The 27536-nt window shown below is 32.9% G+C and overlaps 1 protein-coding gene across 1 annotated transcript in view; it reads right to left on the bottom strand.

Moving 5' to 3' along the window:
- LOC118202616 (uncharacterized) overlaps positions 1-24122 on the bottom strand; it is a 31119-nt gene extending 6997 nt beyond the window's left edge. Inside the window, exons 1-7 of the mRNA XM_035374790.2 lie at positions 23876-24122; positions 12986-15208; positions 12819-12909; positions 12678-12724; positions 12421-12585; positions 2089-2203; positions 1359-1523 (exon numbers count right to left, since the gene is read on the bottom strand). Coding sequence (XP_035230681.2) covers positions 1359-1523; positions 2089-2203; positions 12421-12585; positions 12678-12724; positions 12819-12909; positions 12986-15208; positions 23876-23945 — 2876 coding nt within the window. The 5' untranslated portion in view covers positions 23946-24122. The remainder of the gene's footprint in view (positions 1-1358; positions 1524-2088; positions 2204-12420; positions 12586-12677; positions 12725-12818; positions 12910-12985; positions 15209-23875) is intronic.
- Positions 24123-27536: the final 3414 nt, after the last annotated feature.

Genomic DNA, 27536 nt, shown 5'->3' with positions numbered 1-27536 from the left:
ACTTTATGCAATCAGTACAGATGCATTAACATATCATAAAAATACACAATTTTTTTTAAACATAAATAAGTTTTATATTTCTGTAATTGTTCATATTTTATATAGCTCAAAATCAGTGACTGCAATACTGAACTAGAAATACATTACCAGTTTGGTACATTTTTAAATGTTGTACTGGGATACCAATATTAGGAATTTTTCAAAAAAGATACAAAATCACAGTTGTTTGTTTGCCATATTCATTAGTTTTATATAAAAAGTGCACAAACTATAAAAATATAATAATAATAATTTATTATATTAGAAACAGAAAATGTAAAAAATAAATCTTTACCGCAATACAACAGAACTAAAGGAACAAAACCTATAGTATTACTACTAAGAAAAAATATCATATAAAAATCTTGTTGTCTAGTATATATAATATTTATTAAAAAAAAGCTAATTTATTAACTGCACATTTTTTAAATGTGATCATAAAAAAAAGTAATTCATCTATTGAAGTGGAACTCATTAAGCCTAGAATATATTTTTGTGCACAAAATTACATGTAGTTGAAAATGCTCTTTCGGCATGCATGCTGGTTGGTGGTACTGTTAGAAATGAACAATATGTTTTCTCTAAATGTTTGCCTTGAAGTCTTTCATCTTCCAGCAACTTGGTCTCAACTCTCATGGTTTTGGATAAATCTGTTTTTTAATTACTTTTGCATTATTATTTGCAGTAATTCTTTCATTTATAGCTAATTGTAACTTCTTGTGACAATTATTTTCTATTATTAATATCATCTTCAATGAATTCCTCTGATTATGTCTGTGTTTGCTTTTCAAAAATGTTTTTGGAGAAATGTTTTGAAATTCTTCGTGCAGCAATAGCTATGAGGTGTTAGGGAAGAAATCGAGGTCTGAATACTCTAATGAAAACTGGTTGGCAGTTGAGTCATGTGATGTATGCTTAGGTTTCATACACGCTTCATACTTGACCTCAACATTACACAACCAAACATAGGAGATCGGAATGGAACAGCAAATGATTGATGCTAGTACTGCCACATTGATTTTTAAAAAAAAATAAAACATTAAAATAAGCATTTCAAATAACAGTAGATACCTAATAAGTTAGATATAAACCTTTAATAATAAAAAATTATTGCTTATAGCTAATACCGCAAACACGGTATTTTATCTTAGAAAATACCGGTTTCATGAAATTGCAAAATGGCAAAAATTATTAGTATTGCAATTAATACTCAAATTATTAAGCCGCATAAAATATGATGCTGCATGGCTTGCAAAACTTCCATTATTAAAAATGTCACATTCACAATACACTAAAAGTACATATTTTTAAATTCATACCGTGTGCAAACTGCAATTTTGCTGGGGTCATGGATGTAAGGACACTTAATACCTTTATTGCACCTTCCAAATCGATTATAAAACATACAATATGTGTTGATTTTAATTGCCTTTTTCCTAACTGATGCAGTAAGAGCTCTATTAATGCTGCGATTCAAAGCACGGCTGAAAATAAAATTTCAAACAATAAGAATTCTTTGAAAATAAAAGGTAGAAGAATTGCTTTTGTACTGTTATATGGAAAACATCTGAAATTAAATAAACAAATTTTATTCAGCCATTACATAATTTTAAATTAAAAACATTCTGTTATCAATGCTTAACTGCACTAAACTAAAAAAAAATTATGATACCTGCATATAAGCAAGTTAATAGATTTTCAAATTGTCCCCTACATGTTACAAAAAAAAAAAAAAAAAAAAAAAAAAAAAACCCTGCAAAGTAAATACAAACAAGAATTTTAAAATTAACATTATTAAATGCATAACATTTTTTAAGAAATTGTATATTATATTATAAAACTGCTTTCCAAATGTATAAAAATCTCTGCCAGAACAAGGGGAAAAAAAAAAAAAAAAAAAAAAAAAAAAACCTCTTAAAAGAATAAATGATAACAATATGTATCAATTTTATTTATTTTTTACAATACTTAAAAATTTTTTACTTTAATTAAGACAAAATTTAGTTAAAAAAACTAATAAAATTATCATTACATTATATTTTCTTATACCTAGCTAATGTCTTTGAAATGGGCGAAGAAGCTTTCATTGTATCAGAAGTACTCCTTATAAATGTTTTTCCACCTATAAAAATTCTTTTGGGCACTTGCGGGGATTGTACAGAACCTATTAAGTAATCAACATGATATACAAACTACTCAAGTATCATATATAATACAGATATTGATAACATAACACAGTAAATGGAATAAACGTATAAATGAATACAGTCAAAACATCTGTAAAGGCCCGTCTACACGTAGTGATTTCCTCGGCCGACAATATCTGAGATAGCTCGCCTGTCCACACAGAACAATATTCTCATTAGTACAGGAATTCACTCAGACAATCACTGTGAAAGGAAGTGTTCCTGCCTTCTACAGCATCACACTGTCTACAATTTGTAAACAAAGCTTACGGTGTTGTCAAATAGTCAAAATAATGGATGACTATTTTACTTTAAATTGCTACTATAGATACAGCTACGGAAGCAGGGGGAGAAAACACGTTTAGACCAGAAATTGGGTTGAATAACGAGAAATTCATGGTGCCTTCGTAATACCCTGCTCCAGGAGTTGCGTATTGAAGACACGGTACAATTTGGAAAGTATTTACGCATGATGCCGCGTGATTTTGATGTTTTGCTAAATTTAGTTTGCAGCAAAACTTTAAAAAAATATATATGCTTTTCCTTTGTGTACAGAGTGCACAGATTACTCCTCTTTTATTTTATTTATTTATTTTTTTTTTATTTCATTTTCTGGCACTCCTATTTGTGCGCTTAAATCTTGAAATAATAAAATAAGTAACTATTGTGCTTTAAATCAAAACCTTTATTAATGAATAAATAGAGAATAATGTCATGAAAATCAAATCAGTATAAGTAAAAAGTAGTAATAAAGAATAAAGATTACTACATTACAAAGCAACAGTGTAATTTCAGTGCAAAAATTTCAAATAAGAAATATCATAAAGGTGCAAAGTCTTAAGTAGTGTATTTATTAAACACTAAAAAAATAATATCAGCATAATTAAATAACTAATACAGTCTGAAAGCTATGATCATATGACTATCAGTTAATCAGCTAATAAAATTTAGCAATATTTGTATTAAATTGGGTTGTAATTTGTTTTTGCAAAACTTGATTAACACAAAACTGAGTTTGTGACTTGCGACTTCTTTTGAGCTGGTACGCAACTACTAAAGTTTTCACCAGTAGATCTAAAACACGTGCCAATGGCCATTCGTAAAATAAAAAGGCATTAAAATTCAATAAACACCACACCATAAAATAAAAAGGGACTTTTAAGTCATGCAGTTCGAATTTAGTGATGGAGAAACAAAATTAAAAAGTCCTTGCAGGTGCAGAAAGTCCAAAATTAAGGTGGGGGATCGAACTCACGATCTCGATATACGGTGAAAACCTGCTCTACGCTTTACCACTGGGGTATGATCGCTCATTTTCGTTCAGCAAAGCCAACGAGTGTCTGCGCTGCTTTACATCAGCCGTAATTTCTCAACTGGAGATTTTGTTTTCTGAATTTTTCAATAAGTGCGACCACAGTTTCAAGTAGTTCCTGAATATTTACATATCGTACCCGTGATATGGCACCATTAATAGTTTTTGGAACTTTTCTTGGAGAAGTTAAAATAATTTTCACCCCGAATAGAAAATATTTGAATATATAAAGTAATGGGAAAGACAAAGCTTACCAAAATAGGAGAATCCCTTAATTTTTTATTTTTAAAATTTGCATTACTCGTATCCCACAACACAACATTTTCTCTATAGAAATCTATTAGTTGAAAAATTTGAGTTTCGCTCCAACGAAATGCAGCCATGTTTATTATTCAAATGTGGAGAAAAGCACGTGATCACTCAAAGCAATCTTATTGGCTAGAGACTCCAATTTTATCGTACGCTAGTGAGCAGTGAACAAAAGTTCCAAAATCGAGGCAGAGAACATGACCAATTTTTTGCGCATGTGCAGATCCTTAAAATTGTTGCTCTACGAGAAAGTCGGCTGAAAAAAATCGCTTCATATAGACAGACCTTTAAAGTTAACATATGCAAGCAGAGAGCAGTGCGAGAAAATAGTTCTGATTTTCGATGGATGGCGTGGCATTACATATTAAGACTCACATGATTTTTCACCACCCAGACTCTCATCATAATCCTTTTTCTAGATAGTTTAGATTTCATTTGAATAGAAATAGTTATTTTCCTTCAGATCAATTATTGATATGACTGTTTAGATGTTCAGTTATTTTGATTTAAATCTGAAATCACATGATAAATGTAATTAAAAGATTTAATTATATAAATAAAAATTCTTATTAGTGATGCGACTTATAATTCTTATTAGTGTTGATTTGATCTTCATAATTCTAAGCATACCAGATGCAGCATATAAATACAAAATAATACTGCTATGAATTTTGTATGTAACTCGAGTGAAATTGTAGGTTTTTTTTTTTTTTTTTTTTTTTTTTTTTTTGTATAATGTAACATGAAATGCTTTAAAGAGATGATGCTCTGATGAGAAAATAATATTACAAGGGGCAAATCTATTTAACATTGAGTAAATGGCCATCTCCCTAAATTGCTGAGATATCACCACGCTGGCGAAGGTTCTGGCGACTAAATTTTGTTGCCAAACTTGGCAACATTTTGGTTCGGCCCCTGTGTAACTGTAATCGGTATAGTGTCTGAATAAATCCAATTGATCCCTATATAACTGTAACCATATCCAGCCCTCATATGACTTTCAGTAATTTTGTGAAGGAGAAAGTACTAGAGATTTCTTAGTGGCCCGGGGGAAAACTATACAAGACCGGACACAGCATCAGTTTTTCTCAGTTGTTAGCTGAGATCTGACAGTTGAAATGGTCAAATTCAGAGATGAATTTGGTGTACTGAGATATGAGTGAGAGCTTAGATGAGCTCTGCACTTCATTGTGCTTAACATTCTTAGTAGTTTGAAGTGTAACTACTGATTGTACCCTGTGATACTGAAAAGAGCTGTAAGAGTGTTTTTGTGGAAAGTTCCAGAACTGTAAAGTTTTTTTTTTTTAATTGTAAAATAATTTGTATCAATCAAGCTATCATCGATTCTGTGTGCATTCCATCCATTATGAACATACACGCATACAATAATTTTTGGTGTCGGGAGTGGAGTTGAATGCCATTCATAAGAGCACTGCAGAAGCAAATAAGACAGCTGGTGCCTTTGCTGCATTCGGATAAGAAATGAAAGTGGACTAAGAATTCATTAAAGAAAAGCTAAAAGTGGTCCAAGAATCTATTAGAGAAGAGAAGAAAGTAGGCCAAGAAAAGATGGAATACCATTAAAGTAGAGATGAAAGTCGTCAATGAAACTCCATTAAAGTACAGATGAAAGCTGTCAATGAAACTCCAGTAAGTAGAGATGAAAGCCGTTAATGAAAAGATTGAAATAAGTCAAGAGAAAATAAAAACAGAAATTTCTGCCATAAAAGAAAATAAATTTGAAGCTATGGAAGGTACAATAGACACAGTTGAAGATACAGTTAGAGAAATTCAATTTGCCTTTAAATTTAAAGTTGTCTGAACCTTCAGTAAAGCTATCCACATATGATAACTTCTTAGCAAGTGTACAAAGATGCACTTTTCTATAGTGGCAAACACAAATGAATAGGATTCCAAAGCTAAAGCCTGCGATCTCCATTCTCCAAGAGCAGATGCAGTAGAACAGACATAACAGATATGTTTCAAATTCTTCCTGAAAACCATATTTCAAAGCTGTATCTGGCGTGTTAGTGCTGCAGTTTGGCAAGAAGTGTTTAAAAGACTATAGCAGGCTTCTGTTAAAATCTTGTTGACAGAAGACCATGGAAACATTACAGGAGCTCGCAACAGATGTTGAAAAGCTTTCTCATATTGCCTTTTTGAACTGCCCATCAGAAACAAGGGAAATCCTGTCCTTGCAATACACTTCATAAATGGCATCTACAGCATGTCCACTAATCGGCCCTCGATTTTAAAATTAAATTACTCCTAAACAAAGAATTAGATACAGAGACTCCAGGAATATGACTTCAGTACCTGTCATCCGATGATATGCTGTCTAGAAGACCCTACCCAGAAAAATGTTGATATTATTTCAGAGTAGAAGAGAGACATGAGCTGCTTAATCCAATCGAATGTCAAGTTATGAATTCAATATCATCTGACCCAGATCCATGGAATGACGAAGAAGTCTGGAAAGACCAGTTGGAAGACGGCAACATTAAATCAATAATTTGTTAATGAAATCTTCAAACAGGAAACCTAACCGGCAAAACATTTCGATCCTACAACAAAACAATATTCGGCTCTCTGGGGCTAAGTATTTGAAATTAGTGTCTTGTACCAGAAGTAGAATCAGATGATCAAAAAGAATTCCGATGGCTGCAGATACTTCCAGATTTTCAATCCCAGATGTCCTTAACCCTTTGAGGACCAGCACGTGAAGAACAAAGCGCAGCCACGGGACCGAACCTCCTGAAATGCAACGTCGCCAATGGCCCATGTATTTTCAGCAGTTAAACGTACTTAAAAAAAAAAAAAGAAAAAAAAAAAAAAAAAAAAGAACTGCTCTTATATGCGCCCTCAGGTCACTAAATTTCTCGCCAAACATTGCCGAGAAACTCCACGGTCCTATATTACTACCTAAATTTTTTGTCTACATTTCGAATTTTAAGCCTGAAATTTCTCCAAAAGCTCAGTTTTTGCCTATGCAAAAACCACGTTTTGAAGGCACAATTTAAAATCCGAAACAAAAACAAAAAATTTAGATAGCAAAAGCATAAAGTTTCTAACCAAAAATATTCGACAAGAATCCATGTACACAGGGATATGTTTTAACTTAAAAAAAAAGTCTACGAATTGCACATTCTAGGCAGTGAAGGAATCTACAAACTATGTACACCTCGCTTCAATAAATCAACATAAGAACAATAAATTTCAAAGAATACCATGTACACAGCATTCTGTTTAAAGTTAAAAAAACATCTACGAATTGCACAAGCTAGGCACTACGCACAAATCAACCAAATAAACTAAATTACAAACAATTAAGAAAAACAACAATAACAGAAATTCATAGTAAAAAACAATGAACATAATATTCTACAAAATAAAAACAGTAAAATAAAATGCACTTACCATAATACATTCCTGAATAAAATTTCGCTAGTCACACAATGTCTCTGAACAAAAGTGTCACGATTTTGCTATATCGCATGTCTTTCCGAGATTCAAAATTTCAAAGGTAACGATGAAAACTTCCTCCAAAGTTAACATACTACACGAAAATCACAATCCAAATCTCAAAATCTGCTGATATCCACATACTTTACCAGCAACCATTTGACTGCAAATCCACACAAGAACTATCAGAAACGCCCTTCTTCGTCCGAGTTCTCATAGCAACTTCGCATTTCGGACTCTGTTAAAAAGTCCCACAGAAATTCCAAAAATACACTTCAATCCTCATAAACACACCTGTGAACAAAAGATTCGTTAACAACTCCAGCATTGTAACTTTTAATACTAAATTTACTTTCCACACAATCTAAAATACGTGACTGAAGTCTTGCCATCACATCTATCATTGCAATATAGGCCATTTCAAAACATGCACGACACGAACCAACGAGCAATTAAACCACTCCAGCAAAAGATTTTTCAACGTCAACAGGGTTGCCATACAACACGCAATCGTGCCAAAAACCTGCACAGAACACATATCGTCACATTTGATGTTATTAAAGTGCATATAAGAGTACAGCCAAAAAAATTCATAAAATCAGCATTTTAATATAATGACCTCAATTTTTGTTACATACTTAATATACTAATTATTAATATGTATTGTATAAAGAATATCGCATTAATCGAGATAAACATGCAAAATACTAAAATTATAACTATACGCATGAAAACAACTACTATACACATGAGAAAATATTACAAATATGAAACATAAATGAAAATTAAGCAATAATTATCCATAGATAAGGAAATTCCAATTTAATAATTCTGCTGTGTGTGGAATAATTCAAAACGAGAATCAACACACAGGACAATAACAGCTTTTTTGCCAAGCAAGTAAGATGCATCATGGACCAGGAAAGCTAATAGCTTTCCCCTTTTGTAATAATGCTGTAATAATCAGTTACTTTCAATTCAATGCTTTTGTAATAATAAGTTACTTTTCAATTAACCAAGAAAGTCTATGTTAATTTTTTAAATAAATATAAAAAAAGGACAACTGGTCCAAGTTTTTCCATCACGGAAGTTCGCCGACGTTACACCCGCTATAGTCAGTCAGATGCATTTAAAAAAAATCACCCTGTTTTCAAGTTACGTATACATGACGCTGGGCTGAAGAGATTGATCGAAGCTCTTCGCGTATATGCGACGCTGGGCTGGTAAAAGTGGAATCAATGTGTCGCAAATACGTGCCACTGGCCCTGAACGGGTTAAAGGAGCACAACAGATGGCCACTTCGGAATAATAAAGACTTTGGATAGTGTTTGAGAGCGCTTCTAATGGATTAATGTGATGGCTGATGAGCAAAAGTGGTGTCAATCATGTGATGCTTGTGGGAGCCAGAAAGAGGACGAAAGAAATGCAGCATGAGAAGCTGCAACGTTACACAAACTGCTGATAACAACAAATACATGCCTATTGTCATTACTTCCCAAAATGACCTGAAGCACATCCTATCCCTGAACAAGTGGCTGTAATGGTAGCAGAGCTAACGATAAAGCACTGCATTTCCAGGTTCAGTGTACCTTTTCAGTTACATTCCTATCAAGGAAAAAATTTTACCTCAGCTGTAATTAAGGACCCTGCAAGCTACTAAGCATCGACAAAACCCAAACGACACCTTTTACATTCGCAGTCAGATGGCATGGTAATAAGGTTTAATCGAATCATCCTTCATAACCTCTCGCTAGGAGTTTCTAGAAACTAACAGGTCTGGGATAAGAAGTCATCTCTCTTTTGCTGCCCTATCACACTGTTGTCCACGAGACTACCGGTTACCTCCCATACCAAATGCTCGACAGTCGTGACCTTTATCTGCCTTGTGATACCTTGTTTGGTCATCCTCCAGATGCACCTTCATCTCCAGGCATAGTTTGGAGTGATGCACAGATTTGCAGGAAAGTGAGTCAACTTAGCAATGGAGTGGATGAAGACCTGATACAAGATGACAGCTACAGAACATTGATTCAACGAAGGTAATAAGGTGTGGTTGTGGAGACAGAAAGGACTATATCCTAAACTACAGTCACCTTGAGATGGTCCTTACACAGTCCTATACAGGCTGAATGACTTTATCATTCAGATTCATAAGTCATCAAATTTTGTGCCTAAAATTGTTTGTTATGACAAAGGTCAGTTCCCTACTATGGCCACAGTACATAGTTCCCATTGTGTATATAATGTAAATAGTATACTAAGACCACAGTCCTGTGTATATATATTTATAAATGTATGCATTTTTTTAATTGCTTTGTTTTATGTTATTCACTGAAATTATTATTTCAGTATTATATTGATTTTCCTTTTGTTGTAACTGCAGCTTCCTATCCAGGGATTGTACTGCACAGATCATGAAGTTCTTGGGAAGGGGCAATATCATGGATTATTAAATATATATATATATATATATATATATATATATATATATATAAGATAAAAATATATGAATCAGAATTATAATATAACTATAAACATAAATTCTTCCTCTCTATTCTAAAATCGTAATAACTTCTCTGCATTGCGTCACTTCTAGATCACTCTATGATCGGTGCAGCTCTGATGACGTAATCATTGGGAACTGAAACTGTCCTTGTAAACCAAAACTTTTCTCTTCGCGTGCCTTCATCTTGCATAACTATGCACTTCAGCTTTTGCTCTCTACTGTGCTAAGATGTAATTTTGCTGGCTTGCTTTCTATCTCAACAACATCAAAAATGTAAATCTTCTGTGGAAAGGCACAACTAGAGTGCCAAGTGATTGTGGCCACAAATATCAGTTGGAAATAAAAATGGAATTAAAATCGCTTCTACTGCCAAGTTTTATTTACGAAGTCAACACATTAGCTTACGACGCAATCAGATTACTTCCTCTTCAATATAGGATAACTACGCATCTACAGTGTTCTGTCTTTTCCTTTCCTTGTGCTTTTAATATTACATATATATATATATATATATACAGTCAAAAGTCGTTAATTCGGACACCCATAATTCGGAATGATCTATAATCCGGACATCAAAACTAAAAACTTTCTGCGCATGCGCCACGTTGACACATGCGCAGAGGCGTTCACGCGTGCACGTAAGACCTTTTACGACTGCGCATATGAGTGTGCGCAAGTGCAGAACACGTTTTCGCGTGCGCATTTTATGTGTAATGGACGTATAAGCTAAAATTATCTAATTATCTATTTCAGTTAATGTTGATGATTGCGTTGTTCCTTAATTTTCGAATTGCATCCGGCTTATTATTTTTTGCAGACTGTAAGAGCAATTTTATAAAAGTAAGCTTAAACTTTCGATTATATCAAATAGAATTTCCGATATATATTTGTTAATATGTAAAGGATCTAAAGCGAAAGTATGTTTTGAAATCCGAAATCTGTTTATCAATTTCACTTTATTTGGCTTATAATTCCTTACCAAATGTAGTATTTCATCTCGATATGCTCCGTCTTTGATATGATTTAAAACAAGTTCCTCGTCATTATAATTCGCTTCCGATAGCGAAGAAAAGTGACAGAGGTTATTGAAAACAAAAAAAAATTCGATTGACAAATTAGTCTTGACACAGCAATTATAGGACTTGAACGGCGGAACTTTGTAACTGAACAAGAAATTATGTCTGTTTAATAGAATTAAATAGAAAGTATTATCACATGAAACGAAGCAAAACTTAAACAACTTACATTGAAAGAAATGTTTAATAAAGTAAACAAATAAATATTAAGCTTTTTCTTTTTGCAAATTTTGATACCTTTAGATCATAATTGTTCTTTATTTCATAAATTACGGTTTCACATTTTTAATTTTAGAATTTCTGCATGACATCTTACGAGATTTAAACTGATGATCTATAATCCGGAAAAATCGATAATCCGGAATCGCCGAAGTCCCGACGAGTCCGGATTAACGACTTTTGACTGTATATGATGTTTTGAAAGTTGAGATTATTACAATTGTACTTCCATTTTGTCAAGAATTCTATAATTTAAGTTCACAAAATACGTTTCTATTAGATTAAAACAATAAAATATAAAATGTAATTACATAATACATATGCTATGCATGTGTATGATCTAATAAGTGACTAATATATATCAAATGACATTTTGATTTCTGATCAGTATAATTGGCAGTTCGGACAGATAATAAACACTCAAATACATATAAACAGTTTTAAAATACAGATATCTTACAATGGAATAACAAGCTTTCTGAGTGATAAAATATACAATGCACCCGGAAAATATGTAAAGGCCAATAAAAGAAATAAAAAAAGCAGATTTTGTAATGGAAGGTGTGCGTGTGAAAATGGCACACTGAGAGGGAAATAAAAGTATTTAGTATAAATTGTTACTGCCTATGTATATTTCGAACTATATGTATTGCTACACGAATGCAAAGCTTGTTGATATATATTCTATTTATGGGTATGTGGCTAAAATGGTGCAGTTATTAAAAAGAGGCATATGAATGATTCCCAAGCATCTCCTTTAAGCACTTGCCTATTTTCATCTGTAATGATACAGATAAAATACATGTCAGTGAGCTTTGCTTTTGGGTATTGATGGTTATCATTATTTGCATAGGGAATGACAATTCACTCCATCAGAACACTTTTTATCTCCCACTCAATAGCACCCTATAATCAACTTAACATACAATCTGGAGTCACACATTCTATTACAAAACCTGTCTCTTTTACGTTTCTGCCAGATATTTTCTATGCACTCTATATGTACAACATGACATGTATATTTAAATATATAAGTTAGAAAAGTTAATAAATGCAACATATTTTGAAATATAGAGATTAGATCGCTTACACATTCTCTACATTTTTATTATAATTTATAATAGAAATACATTGTGATCAAATCTTAGTATCACTTTGCAACAGAAATACAAACAATGATTACCAGAAAAACCATCTGGTGCATCACTTTTTTGTGTTTTCCTAAGGAAATGCTATTAATGTTAAACATTGTTATCAGTAAACGTAAATTTTTACACAGACATTTTTAAGAAATCTAAAAACTAAGCTTACTTTTAGGTGATAATCTCTTCAGTGTTTTACCAGAGGATCCTATGGCAAATCTCTGACCTCTAATTACAAGCACTGGTTTCTTAGAAGACAATCTTTTTAAGGTTTTACCAGATGCTCCTATAGCAAATTTCTGACCACGAATAGTAAGCACTGGATTCTGAGAATCTATATTAATATTTATATGAAAAATTTTAAATTATAGAAGCCACAAAAGAATTTAGAAATGACATGTATTTAATAATTAAATATCAACTTACTAAAGAATCTTTTCTTATTTTTGAATACACTCATATTGCATCTCGATCTACAAAAATATGAAATAAAAAATTCAATGTCAGTACCATGTTTTTGCAATTTTCAATTCCACACTAATGAATTCAGAATATATAAAACCTTACTTGGCAGATTTAATAGAAGATCCAGCAAAATATTTCTTTGAAAATCTTCTTTCTTTATGTAAGTAATGATGTTTATTATACTGAGTACGGCCTGCAAATAATGACCAAATTTTAAAAACAATAAGATATTTCAAACTCGTGTATTATATAAAAGATATCATTATTACCTTTTAAACATCTGTCTTTTTGAAATTCTTTAGGATATGCTGAATACCTATGTGAAGAAAATCGCCTGTTGAGCATGAAATACTTTGTTTTTATCATCCTAGCTGTTTGACTTATTGGAGATTTATTTTTATTTATGATGGTGCTTCTACTCTTATAAATTCTTTTCAGGAGTAAATTTTGTTGGTGTGAACTAGGATAAAAATTGCCATTTGCTTCACCTGAATCCTTGTTGGTCTTTCTATACAAATTCATCGATTTACTTTTGTTGTAAATTTCAGATCTTTTTAAAATATCACTCTCCATGCAAGCCTTGTTAATAAATTTATACTGTGAATTCAGTGTACAAGACTTTTTAGAGAAGGTGATTACAGTCTCTTTTTTTGTTTTGAGAGTCTTATTTTTAACTTGGTGAAAACTTTTCTTTACAGAATTGTTAATTTTATGAAGTGAATTAAGTGATTTCGTCATTTTTACACTAGATTTTCTAGATGCAGATGTTAACCTGAAAGGAGACAAATGTTTCTGTCTTGCAATATCAGCAGGCATTTTCATATTGACCAATTTATAAACCGAGTTTTTTCTTTTCGCTAATTTTACAGATTTTAATTTTTTGATTCCAGGGTTAGAGAAACTACTATTTTTATGCATATTATTAACAACTTTATATTTTGAATTCAACAATTTTTTGCGTTGAGCAGTAAATGGCTTTTCCTGTACATTTGATAAGTTATCAGGTACTGAATTAGAAACTACTTTTTGGTGAGGGCATATCTTATCATCACAGGAATTTTTGTAAAAATGATCATTATTAGGTGGTACCACCCTTTCATTTATTATTTTATATTTAGAAGCAAGTGGTTTTCTTTTAACAGTCTTTTTCTTGCTGTTACAAGAAAGCTTTCTTGCTGTAGGACTGGATACTGGTGTAGCAAATTTCATTGCTTTTCGAAATTTGTCATCAGAACACAACTTTATATAACAGTCATTTTTATTAAGTGGTAATTTTTCATTTATTATTTTATATTTAGATGAATGCAGTTTTTTTTTGGAAATTAATTTTTTCTTATTACTATTACAGAGCTTCCTTGGCCTGAAGGCACTTGATTTAGGTGTTGTATATTTTATTTCTGTCTTCAATGAGTTTAAACAACTTTTTATATTTATATCTGAATTCACATCTTTATTCAGATTTTCCTTCAAACTTAACAGTACATTTTCAGCTGGTGATGTACCTAAAGAAGAGGCAGAGATGATTTCATTACTATTCTTTGCGGAAAAATTTTCATATGATTCGTTCAAACATTCCTTTTCAGGCACTGTTATGTTTTTAAAACTAGGGAATATAGTAGGCACAGCATTCATTTCATATTCAGTTTCATAACTTTTTACACCAACAGTTGATAAATTTGATGGCTTTAAACTACATTCTGCTACTTTTGATAAAATTTTATCCTTGTTTTGTATTGAATTTTCTTTGGAAGGTTCTTCAATAGAGAACTTCCCACTAGAACTCAGCAATTTACCCTTTAGAATATTATCTTTTGTCCTGAATTTATTTAAGGCATCGCAGTGTAGCTTATTACTAGAAACAGAACATTTGTTTAAGTTCTCTGATTTCTTCTTCAGTTGTTCAGTTAAAGCCTTAATTTCCTTTACCAGTTCTTTTGAGGTTGTTTTAATAGATTTATGTGAATTTACTGAAGGATCTTTTGTAATGACTGTTCTTTTATTTTCTTTTACATTTGTTGTACTCTTACAATTTAAATTGCTATTGCAGATAACTGTTCTGTTGCGTGTATTTGTATTTAAAGGTATCACAAATCCTTTTTCATTTATGAGAGGCATTTTTATTATTGACGTAGAAATGCATTTTCTCAACTCAGATGAACCTGATGATCTTGAAGCATTTTGAAACTGATTGTTTAAAACTTTGTTTCCGTTTTCCGAAATAAAATTAATACTTCTACTTAAATTCTGGACAGTTCTTGAAGAACCTGGAAAACAGCTTGCAGTAGTCTTTGAACTATAGTAAGAATGTTTTGATTTAACATTCCCATTTATTGACTGATTTCTAACCACCTTGTACATATTTTGAACAGGCTTTTTCAACTGTGAAGAATGATAAATATGTTTTTTAGGCAGAGAAAGCTTCAAAAAGACATCACTATTATTAGATACATCATTATCACTTTCTTTTATGCTGTTATACTTCTCCATCAATCCTGCAAGAGAAAATTAATTATTTTAATGTCCACATACTGATAGTTAATAAGTTTAACATAAGACATATTTAAAACACTTTTGAAAAGCTATGTTAGACTTTGAACATCTGAGTTCACCAATTAAAAATCTCCTTGATTATTTACAGTGTGAATTTATATACAAGGTGTGTTCGAAAAGTTCGGTGGTTGGTCTCATAATTAAAAAACCGTGCCAGTTAGGATCTTGCACTCACGCAGACGCAGTGAGAGAATTGTCAATTAGAGCCATCTAACGGCCATTTTACGACAGATAAGAGGAAGCGTACACTATGAGCAGTTTAACACAGTCAGTGTGACATAGAGCAACGCATAAACATAAAGTTTTGCTTCATGTTAGGCAAAACGGTGACAGAGACACATGACATGTTAGTGACAGTTTACGGTCAGGAAGCAGTGAGTAAAAAGTGCGTTTATGAGTGGTTTAAACGCTTTACAGATGGAAAGGAGGATGTCAAAGATCAGCCGCAGTCGGGGCGCCCTACAACAAGCACAACTCCATACAATGTGGAACGAGTTCGACATATGCTTGTGGCAGATCAACGACTATCTTTAAGAATGATAGCTGGCGAATTGCATATAAGCCTAGACAGTCTGAGCACCATTGTGCACAAACATTTGCATAAACGTAAGATATGCGCCCGGTTTGTACCGCACTCGCTGTCAGACGAGCAAAAGCAATACTGGATGGAAACCTCTGGAGATTTTATCGACATGTGTGACCAGAATCTGCAATTCTTGGAAACAATAATTACAGGGGCAAAAGCAATACTGGATGGAAACCTCTGGAGATTTTATCGACATGTGTGACCAGAATCTGCAATTCTTGGAAACAATAATTACAGGGGATGAGTCATGGTGCTATCAATACGATCCGGAGACCAAGCGGCAATCCATGGCATGGTGTTCAACATCGTTACTCCCTCCTAAAAAAAGTCGTTTGACACAATCCAGGATCAAGACATTGCTGATAGTCTTTTTCGACAGTAAGGGTTTGATCCATCATTTGTACCCGTGGCTACAACCGTCAATGCGGAATACTACGAGGGGGTTTTGAAACGGCTGCTGCTACGCATACGCCAGATTCGGCCACAGTACCGGAATGGACAGTGGAATCCGCTCCATGATAATGCCTTCTGCACACTGCGATCCGTGTAACCCAACTTCTCAACAGGCACCAGGTTCCAGTTTTGGATCACCCTCCATATTCTCCAGATCTGGCTCCTGCAGACTTCTTCCTGTTTCCCCACCTCAAAGAAGTTCTGAAAGGGCAACACTTTTCCTACATTACCGAGATCCAACAACGTGTGACAACGGTGCTTCGAGCCATACCAAAAGAAGCGTTTGCAGACAGTTTCCAACAATTGTACACCCGATGTCAAAAGTGTATTGTTGCTAATGGTGAATACTTTGAAGGCCAGTAAAGCTATTTTGCTTGCTTATCTTGTTTCCTTTTTTTATGGTAAAATTCATCAAATTTTTCAAACACACCTTGTAAAATAAAAAAGAACCTAAAAATATTCTAGATAAAAATATAAACTAATAAAGTGGTTCCCAAACTTCTTTGACTTACAGTGCCTTTTTTCAATTAAAATTTTTCCATGGCACTGTAACCTAAGTAAAAGTATGACTAACCATAAATAAGATATAAAAATAAATAAAACTCATGTACCTTTATTATTTAACTTTTTTTTTTTTACTTTACTAACATAAAATTAATTATTAATGTGATTGATGAGCCTGCAAATCGCTGAGAGTCTTCTCAAAAATGGAATTAAACTGAACACGGCCACCCTCATTTCTTTTCCTATGTTGATTTTTGCTCTATACTTGCTTTTTATTACAGCAAATGCCCAAACAGCAGCTTCACAGAAATACAGCATCGAAAATGGAATTAATCAGTTTTAAATGGTTTCAGAATCCACGCAAACCTATCAAAATTTTCATTTTGAAAGTATTTCTGAAATCAGATAATTAATTGTGATAAGTGCCCTTCAAACATAGTTTTTATATCTTGAGAAAGATCAAATTCATTTGACGTCAAATTTGCTACGATATTAAAAAACAAGCTTTTCTGCATTTTCATTCAATTTTCCTCTCCATACTTTGAGTTTTTTTTTTTTTTTAAAATAAAAGTTGATATTTTTTCTATTGACTTCAAGAGGTGAAAATTTTTTTTCTGCAGAGAGAGATTAAGCAAATTTAGTTTTTCAAAATTATCACATAAATATGCCAGTTTCATTTAACAAATCAGCCTCATCAAAATCTTCTGCATCTTTGTATCCTTCCTTTTTAAGGAAAATAAAAGTTTTTTTCCTGAAATTAGGAGGTACATGATAAAACATCATAACAAAGCCATAGTGCACTGTTGTCATACAACCAAGGTGAGATTCGGCTCCTATATAATCACCTGGCTTTCAATGGATGAGATTTTATAAAGTTGACCACAGTCACCACACAATTTAACACCTTATTCAGAGCAGGACTGAGATGCTTTGATGCAAGCACTTCTATATAAATAATGCAATGGGTACAGAGTGCATTTAGTGAATAATTACCTGTAATCCTCAGGGCAGCCAGACATGGAGTGAGCTCCATCAATACAAACACCAACGCAGCCAATTCAAATTATTTTCAGACATACATGTATCAAGAATAATCTGGAACAGGTCACTGATATCTTCCAACATATGTTGTATTATGTTATTGAACAAAAGTACTTTTAAAAGCCACTTCCGAGCAGACTCACCAACCACGATGTTCACCACACCTATAACAGATGGTAGAAAAAGTTCTTCTGTGATGGTATGAGGCTTCTTACATTTCACGATTCTGTAAGCCACCTTGCAAGATATTAGATCACAAAACTATTTATCAGAGACAACTAGAATTAATATAACAATTATATTATATAGACTTATTTATCTGAAGCGCTGAGTTTAATTTCACCAAGATTAAAAAACTTAATAGAGCTGGCAACACTTGCTTATATGTTTCCTGCAAGATCTTGCAGAACAGTTCAAATCTGGCACGAAAGATCTACACATTATGGATGTGTCTAAAGTACCAGACAACTTAAGTTGAGGACACTGGATATAGTAAAAAATATATGCATCTGCTGTAGAATATAGTTTTAACATTTCAAGATGCATATTGTATTAATATTACACTATAAAACACACCAGTTTCCAAAAATTGAGAAAAAAATCACAAAAATAGTGATAACTCATCCAAAAATAAGCCAATCCGTGTAAAATTTGAACATGTTGTCAAATAAAGAATTGTTGAGTAAAACTGCAGTACGCAAATTAGTGCTGCTGCAGTCGGAATGTGCCACCTACAAAAAGCATAAATAATAAACTGCAGTACGCAAATTAATGCTCTGCATGTTTGAGAAAAAGCCTATAAATTTCACTGCGATGCTAAGATAAGAAGTCTGGGACAGCAGAATTTCTAACCACAGATTCAGGTATCCAAGAAGTTCAGACAAGGACTGTCAACAGCTAAGACGAGCACCAATGACCGATATTTTTACCACGCTACACATTTCAAGAACTATCAGATAGATTAAATATTCTAAAAAATACAGTATATGATTATCTGAAGAAGACTGGATACATAAGATGTACGAGTAGCCCATACTTTAGTATAGCAAAATATGCTTGTTAGAGTTTTGGGATGCGATTCTTTGTTAAAGCTCTTTTTCTTTAAAATGGCTAATCACTGGAGATGAAAAATGAATACTATACCTGCCATGATGAAACTTTTGAGCTTGACGTGTGAAAAAATTAGAAAAACTCTAGCTTTATTCTGGTGCCTGTCACATACAGAATCATCTGTCTGCCATCTGCCTACCCAGAATGCACTTGAGCACACCCAAGGTAAGCACACCATATATTTACAATGACAAGGCCATTGCAAGAGACATATATTTGCACTAACAGGGTTCATACACATTTCTGCACATGGAAATTAAGGACTTTTAAGGACCATTAATGAAAAATATTAAGGACCCATCAACAAATAGAAAATGAATAAATTCAATGAAAGATATTAGCTATGCCTGAATTTCACTTTTGTGATATTATCCTAAGAATAAAATAATTCCACAAGTAGAATGTATTATTATTAAACATAATTATAAAAACAAATTTGAGAGTAAAATCTACTTTATAAAATTTATTAGGTGGCATTAGATATTTTACCTTTATAATAGTTGGGCATATTTGAAAGAAGACTAGTGACATTTTATTTACGTTTTATTAAGTTGATTTTTTCTTTTATGTCTCATTTTGTCACGTACTTGCTCAGTTTAGAGGTTTGGTAAACAGCACGTAAATTTTATGTCAACGACATAGGTTAAAATGAGAAGTAAAATCATAATCCGCATGATTCGTTACAGAAGCATGGCTGTTGCCACCGCTGCTCTTGCCTAGAGAGAGGCTTGCTGATCAGAACAAACCTGAAAGCCTGATGTAGCCTGCGACTTGTTTTGAAAATGAGGCGTAAAACGATACCAGATAGGATGTCCCGTTTGGCTTTGGTTGTACTACTATTGGCGACTTTTATCGTCTGCACTCGCAAAATGGAAAAGTATCAAATTCTGTGAATGGCCTAGAGTTAACTGCTTTGGAGACAGCCAAACAGCACCTTGATAACTTTTTTATGAATAAGCCTAATGACTTTAAAAAAAGTAATTACATACCTGCCAGAAAAAGAACAAAAATTCATTGAACAAAATAGTACCTATGAAATTCAATGAAATTTCTTTTGTTTTTACACTGCTTCAGTTATATTTATCATCAAACAACAGTATAACTTTCCAGATGATGCAAGAGGAATCACCTGATGTGATAGTAAAAATTATCACCTTTGTAACTGTTATGAAATACATTACCATGAGTTACCAACCCCACTCCCAAATGAATATTATCCATAACTACAGTTCTTTCAAACATAAAATGCCTATTTTAATGAATGAAAAATTCTTTAAAATAGGCACTCCTTTAAGTTTTCCAACCTTCCTCCATTTGCAAATGCAACATGTGTCATCATCTTCGCACAGCACTTACTATCGCCACATCATTTGAGACTGTAGTTCAGGTCAGTCTTCATGTGTGCATGTTTGAAACAAAGAAACATGCTAACTGAAAATGATATCAGGAGGGGGGGGAAACAAGAAAACCCAAACATGTGCCACAGCTTTTGATATTGAGGTCATAAGGCAAGCTGGGCAGAGGAAAATGGGGTAAAAGTATATTTTAGGATACCCCTTGGTGATTTTTGGCAGTACATGGATACCGAGTTTGTGCAATTCTTTGACTTGCATAACGGCTACACAAATCCAAAATAACAAGACAACGAATTGCACAAACTCGGTATCCATGTATACATCGACCTATTTTCACTTAAAAAAAATCCCCGAATTGCACAAAAATGGCACTGCGCACTCCCTTGACTTTATCCATGTACACGTTGACCTATTTTCACTTTTAAAAAATCCAAGAATTGCACAAACTTGCATTGTGCACTCCCTTCGCTTTGTCCATGTACACATCGATATATTTTCACTTAAAAAATCAAATCCAAGGTTAATCTTCGGATTATGATAACTTGGCGATTTTTTGGCGAAAATTTGGCAACCAACATTGCTACAGCAACCTGCTAGTTTTTTTTTTTTTTTTGGACGCCATTTTGTTGTCCCGAAGTAAAGGCTTTTTTTTTTTTTTTAACTCAACATTTTTTTCCAACAATCTGCTAACCGAATTACGCTTATGCTGGAACTTTTATGGAACAAAAGTGCTTAATCATGACGAAGATTAGGTGCGAAATTGGGAGAAAGTGCAGAATCGCCCACTGCTTGCCGCGTGTTTAGAATTGCACATACATAGTATCATCCATGTACACGTCGACCTATTTTCACTTAAAAAAACATCCCAGAATTGCACAAAAATGGCATTGCGCACACTCTTGACTTTATCCATGTACACTGCTAAAGTCCTAGATATTAACTTTTATCGCCTTACCAAAATATCGCCAAACTACCTGTTACCATATTCCAAAGATTAGCCAAACCCAATTCTACAATACAGGCAAAGAAAAATAAATAATCTCAATAAACTACATTTTAAACCAAACAATAAAATAACACAAAAAAGGAAAAACATGTTAATACATTTAAGCACTACAAAATGCAAATATCCACAGTACAACTCTGATATATGCCCTAATTTCACCAAATGTGGCGATGTGTGTTCTGCGCTGGTTTTTGGCGCGATTGCGTGTTGTATGGCAACCCTGTTGATGTCGAAAAATCTTTCACTGGAGTTAGTTGGTTCGCGTCAAGCTCTGTGTCTGAGAAGCTAGGGATGGAAAGATAAAATGGTGGAAGTTGTTGAATTGAAGTTTGGCAAAAGGAAATATCGTCGTGGCCATCCTGTTGAGGGGCAGTGGGTATTTGGAGGTGTGGAAAGAGGGTCTGGGAGATTATTTTTAGTGGCTGTGCATGATAGAAGTAGGGATTTGTGATTATTTGTTATTTTATTTCTTTGTGAACCATAGTATGAATTTTCTAGATAGTGTGTCTGGCTGTCATATAAAATACGATAGTGATTACGTGGCGACATGTTAAAGGCGGTATGAAATTGGTTTTTCTGCTGTTCGAAAAAGCATTAATTCATGGTAAGTGCATTTTATTTTATTCTTGTTCTTATTTTGTAGAATGTTATGTTCATTGTTTTTTTAGTATGAATTTCTGTCGTTACTGTTGTTTTTTTGAATTGCTTGAAATTTATTTTAGTTATTTTGTTGATTAGTGCGTACTGTCTAAATAGTGCAATTCGTAGATGTTTTTTCAAGTTGAAACAGAACGCTGTATACATGGTATTCTTTGAAATTTGTTGTTATGTTAATTTATTAAAGTGAGGTGTGCGTAGTTTAAAGATTCGTTTGTTGCCTAAATTTTGCAATTTGTAGATTTTTTTTTAAAGTTTAAACAGGAAGCTGTGTACATGGTATTCTTTGAAATTTATTGTTATATTAATTTATTAAAGCGAGGTGTGCATAGTTCGTATATTCGTTCGTTGCCTAGATTGTGCCATTCGTAGATGTTTTTTTAAGTTAAAACATATCGCTGTGTACATGGACTCTTGTCAAATAATTTTAGTTAGAAACTTCACGGTTTTGCTATCTAAATTTTTTGTTTTTGTTTTGGATTTTTAGCTTAAATTGTGTGTTCAAAACATGGTTTTTGCATTTGCGAAAAACGTGTTTTTGGAGACATTTTAGGCTTAAAGTTCGAAATGTAGACAAAAAATTTAGATAGCAATATGGCAGCGTGGAGTATATCAGAATAGTTCCACATCCACTTACGCTATTTAGAAGTTTCTTTGTCTTTAGTATGTGGCACACAAAATTCCTTAACAGCATCCAAAAACATTTTAAAATTATCTGAACTCGAATCCGTATTATCGGCGTCGCCACATCTGAACCTTTCTTCCTACAAACCCAATCAAATCCATCTAAATGGTTTTTACATTCGACTAGACACATATCCTTCCTACATACAGGACACTTATAATGGCTACTAAGTAAACCTTCATTTACACACCAGTCAATTAACGCTCCTTTCCCCGTTCGTTCCAAATCGTACAGAAACTTCAAATTAATCTTATTACATTCAGCCATTCTACCGTCTAAACAATAAAACCAACTCACACCACAAAAGTGCTTACAAAACATCCCATGAATAAAATTTCCCAGAATCATGCACCCGATTACGTAACAATAGGGTTTCCATAACATTCAACCACCCAGGCTACCATAAATGAAACAACAACTTGGCAATAAATGAAACAACTTGGCAATAAATGAAACAAAAACTTCGCCATAATACAAGGAGTACCTTAACGTCTACTCTAACCAAAAATGGAACCCTATTCTAAAATCACAGACTATAGTATAAACTATTTTAAAACAAAAATATGATGAAACTGTCCAATACAATAATTCACCTGGTTGCCCATAGCAAATCAAAATTTGCCAGTGCCAAGCAAAAAAATTAAGTTTTCAGTTCATTTAATGCACCATATTCCTCCAATAACAATAATGCAATTATTGTTACCAGCGCAAAACTAGTTTATTTTAAAAGCAGCTACTAAAGAATTTCAAATAATTATTATTTTTCATTCACAACTGGATTATTTATAATTTAAAAACTTTTTCGAAACAGTTCTGAGAAGCTTCAAGTCCATTCCTAGTTCCCTGCCTATGTGCCTGACCGTGTTTGGTATTCTGTCCTGATACTTTTCAGTCATCTCCATATGTTTAGTAGTCTCAATAAGATAAATAATTTGCAAATTATTCTAAAAATAGCAGACGTAATCAAACAAAACAAATATAAATAAAATACTTCATATCCTAAGAATCATATTTCAATCTCTTTCAAACAGCCCTGAAATTGTAGCCTTGACTCTAATAACACCCATATGAAAACTGATTTATACCATATTATTATTTATAAGTACTTTACACGGAGCTTTTCTTTCAATATTAAATTAAATAAATAATCTTAGAGTATGCAACTAATAACGTTAGCAGTAAACAATACATACAACTTCATATAAAACTTACTTGTGTAATAGTCCAGTTCTCTCTCAAGAGCCTTGGTTTGAGGATCATCGAAACTTTCGAAATCAGACATTTTTCTCCAGACGTCCCTTTATTCAAAATTATTTCTTTCAATGAGTGGTAATTTAAAAATTACATTAACTTTCCGGAAATGAAAAAATCTTAGTAAAACATCTTGAAATTCGGTCTCGACTCCATTCTACAAATCCTAACGAAAGCACAACAAGCGTCTAAGTCTAGCAGGTCACGATGCGGCGAGCATGCGCATTATGAGACTCGACCGTCAATCTCGGAACGCCTGCTGTTGTTAGCTGGGCGAGTTCAATATACGCAGGTGAGAGGAATAGAAAGGAAAGGTTCCGGAATGGTTTCCAACGGAAATAATTAATTAGATCGTGGAATGGCTTTCAGGGAAAAAAGATACTAGGGATACTAGAGAAAAAAGGGATATGCTCGCTGACTTATTCCCGAACCGTGGAAAGAGTTTCACTGCTTGTTTTTATGCTCTGCTTTATTGAACATTTTGTTTAAGGACAGATTAATTTTTATCAATTTATGAAACAAAAAAAAAAAAAAAAAATATTTCGTAGAGAAATACGTATTTGCAATGTAAAATTGTATGCTTATTTAAAATTTGCTTAAAGGCATAACATTTTGGCGAAATTACATAATTTTGTTTATTCCAACGAAATTTAATATTTATTAGAACTCTTATTACGGTAAAGTAACCGAGTATTACATGAAGTTACAATACGTAACTGTAAAGATTTTATTTACTTAAGGTATTGTAGAAAATTGTAACTGTAAATTTTTTATATTTATAACATTTACCTCTAATATGATAGCAACAAAACATAATTACTTAACTTTTCTTTTATCTGGTACACAAAATAAGTAATGTGTTTTAGTATGATGTATTTTGATGGAGCTTTAAAAGACATTTCTTTATACGAAAAGAGTTTTATATTCACTTGTGAAAGAACAAATTCTGTTTACACAGAATAAATTTGTTTCCTGGAATAAAATCCAGTTAGAAAGTTAACAGTACTTTGTTATACTTAATTAACCAAAATTATTTAACATCAATCCTGTGCACTGCTTTCAGTTGTTGATTTAGATATGTTACAAATTTAGAGTTTACACATTCTGAAAATTAACTGTAAGAGGTCTTTTAATGAGTTAGACCATTCAGCCATTGGTAATCAAAAGGTCTTTCAAATTTGATTTTTCAAATGCATTGATTCTAAATACTGGGCTATAAATGATTAACTTAATGAATTTGCATTATTACAGAAGTGTCAAACAAAATTTATATTATGAAATAATCAGAATTAATAAAAATTTTCATAATAAATATTTCTTAATTAGTGTTTTATAAGAAAAACTAAAAAAGTGTAAATTTACAAATAATTTTCAAAATTAAACAAAAAGGGCAGACAATCAATAAAAATAATAAATAATACACTTACTAACGAAACGCTAGCTACCCTAACAAAGCAGGAGCCCGTTCATAGTAGGCGCTCAATCCCGGAACGATTGAAATTCCCTATACTCAAAATCCCTTTTCCTTTCTCCTCTTAGCTCATCCCTACTTTTACGTACCATACCTACAAATCTTGAACTCTTCCAGTAAACAATAGCATTCGTTCCGGGATTGAGCGCCTAATCATTATGAGCCGCCGCTTCTATGACCGCCGTCTGCCCCTGCTACTGGAATTATTCCAGACTGGCGACGGGGCTGGCGCTGCGATCACGAAAGCTGGAGGCAGTGTCTGAACATAGCTCCGAAATTTTTTAAATAACTGTTTCAGTAAATATTTTCAACTCTCTAAAAAAGTTTAATGCACCTTTCCTATGCAATGTCTCATTCATCAAATTGAAAAAGGAAACTTCGCTTCATCGAAACTTCAGGTGTTTTGTTAGCTGTTTACTATCAACACGAGAAATCCAAAAGAGGCCCTGACACGGAATATTCAGATAAGTAACATTCTGTTCTCTATACAATATATGTTTCTCTATCACTAGAGTGCAATTAAATTTTTTTATTTATTATTTTTCATAAGATTCTAGCATTATACAATAGTTAGTAATAGTAGCAAGTCATGTGGTTCTTTTCTTCGTAACTATTCCGTAGAGACGCCACATTCCTTATCAGTAGTCCGTTCTTATCAGCAATTCACACCCTTCGAAGGCCCCCCTCTTCGTGCTTAGGAATTTCTTGAGAGGGACAAAATGGGGATCTCTTGACCATCGATGAGTATAGATTGTGATTTTTGTAACTAAGATCCCGACTTTTTTTTTTTCAGGTCTCAAACTTAGAATTATGAGCAAATAAAAATACAGTGTGACGGAATTTGTTAAGGTTGTACTATAATAAATTACAACGGTTAAATTAATAAATTAATTTTATATTTAACTAATATTTAAGAAAAATAAACTGTGTAATTTATTTTTGCTGAAATGCTCTCACACTGTGTATGGATTTATGATTTTGTCAATTACTGTTTTTATGAAATATACATGAATTTTTTGGGAACGGTAATATTTAATGTTACTTTAGTTAAAATATTATGTACATCTCTGTGATGATATATGTCTTTTCTTGTTAGGTCTCAAGATAACGGCATACACATTACCATGTAGGAATTCATTCATTCATTCTTTTTTTTCTTTTTTTTTTTAATTAGCTAAAGTTTGCTTCTTAAAGACACGAATTTTTGCAGATGAACTCCTTAACTACACTCATGGACACAATCGTATTTTAGGGTATTTTCTACTTCTTTTCCTTTTCTTTCTATAGGCCCTTTTTTTCCACTCTATTATTTTTGGGCCATTTAATTTAAATTTTATTTTGTCCCATCTTTTCTTTCTGGCCTTTTGAACTCGTACAAAATGTACGAAGTTCCTTTTTACTCTCCTCAAATACAAAATTGCCCCTCTTTCTATATACCTTTCCTTCGCACCTATGCTTGATTTTTCGCCCATCGGTGCAGAAAGACTTAGCGGGTGCAAAACAAGACATCTGTCTACTTTGTCTGTCTGTCTGTCAGACTGGCGACGTTTCTCCCAATTTGGCATTGTGCTGGTGGATTTTAGTTAGGAAGTCATCCGACTGAAAGTGGAACTGTGAATTAGCATGTTTAATTTATAATAGTTATGAGTGACTCTTTGTCGTCCAAAAATCTGCCGATTCTAAACCAAATCGTATTTCGAATATTGCTATTGAAAAAAGAAAACCATTCGAAAGACAAAATGCACCTTTGTATCTGGTACATTTATGCATCATAAGTGAAAGATATTGAATTTGTATAAATAAAAAAAGATTTAATAAGATATAATATTAATAACGTGACATAGGGAGTAATGGCCAAAATCAGAAATATAATCAGATAAAAACAAAATAAATATGCTCTGCCTTAAAAGTTTGTGGAGAAAAACTTGGTGTTATAATAAATTAAAACATGGGATTGTAACTAGGGAATTTTTATTTCGAATGAATGTATAAATTAGTTTTTCAAGGTCTTTGCCACAAAAAATTACATCATGGTATCAAAATGCATACCCTGTTTATTTCAGTTAACAATTTAATGTTAAAAATGACCCCACAAGATGCCGATTCAACTTCAAAATTGTAGTGTTACTCATAGAACCCTTATGAATGATA

The sequence above is a fragment of the Stegodyphus dumicola genome, chromosome 1 (assembly GCF_044657685.1).
Source record: "Stegodyphus dumicola isolate Sdum_Otavi_A_Nest chromosome 1, ASM4465768v1".
In the NCBI taxonomy this organism is placed as follows: Eukaryota; Metazoa; Arthropoda; class Arachnida; order Araneae; family Eresidae; genus Stegodyphus; species Stegodyphus dumicola.
The sequence above is the reverse complement of the archived record's forward strand: the minus strand, read 5'-3'. Positions and strand labels throughout refer to the sequence as shown.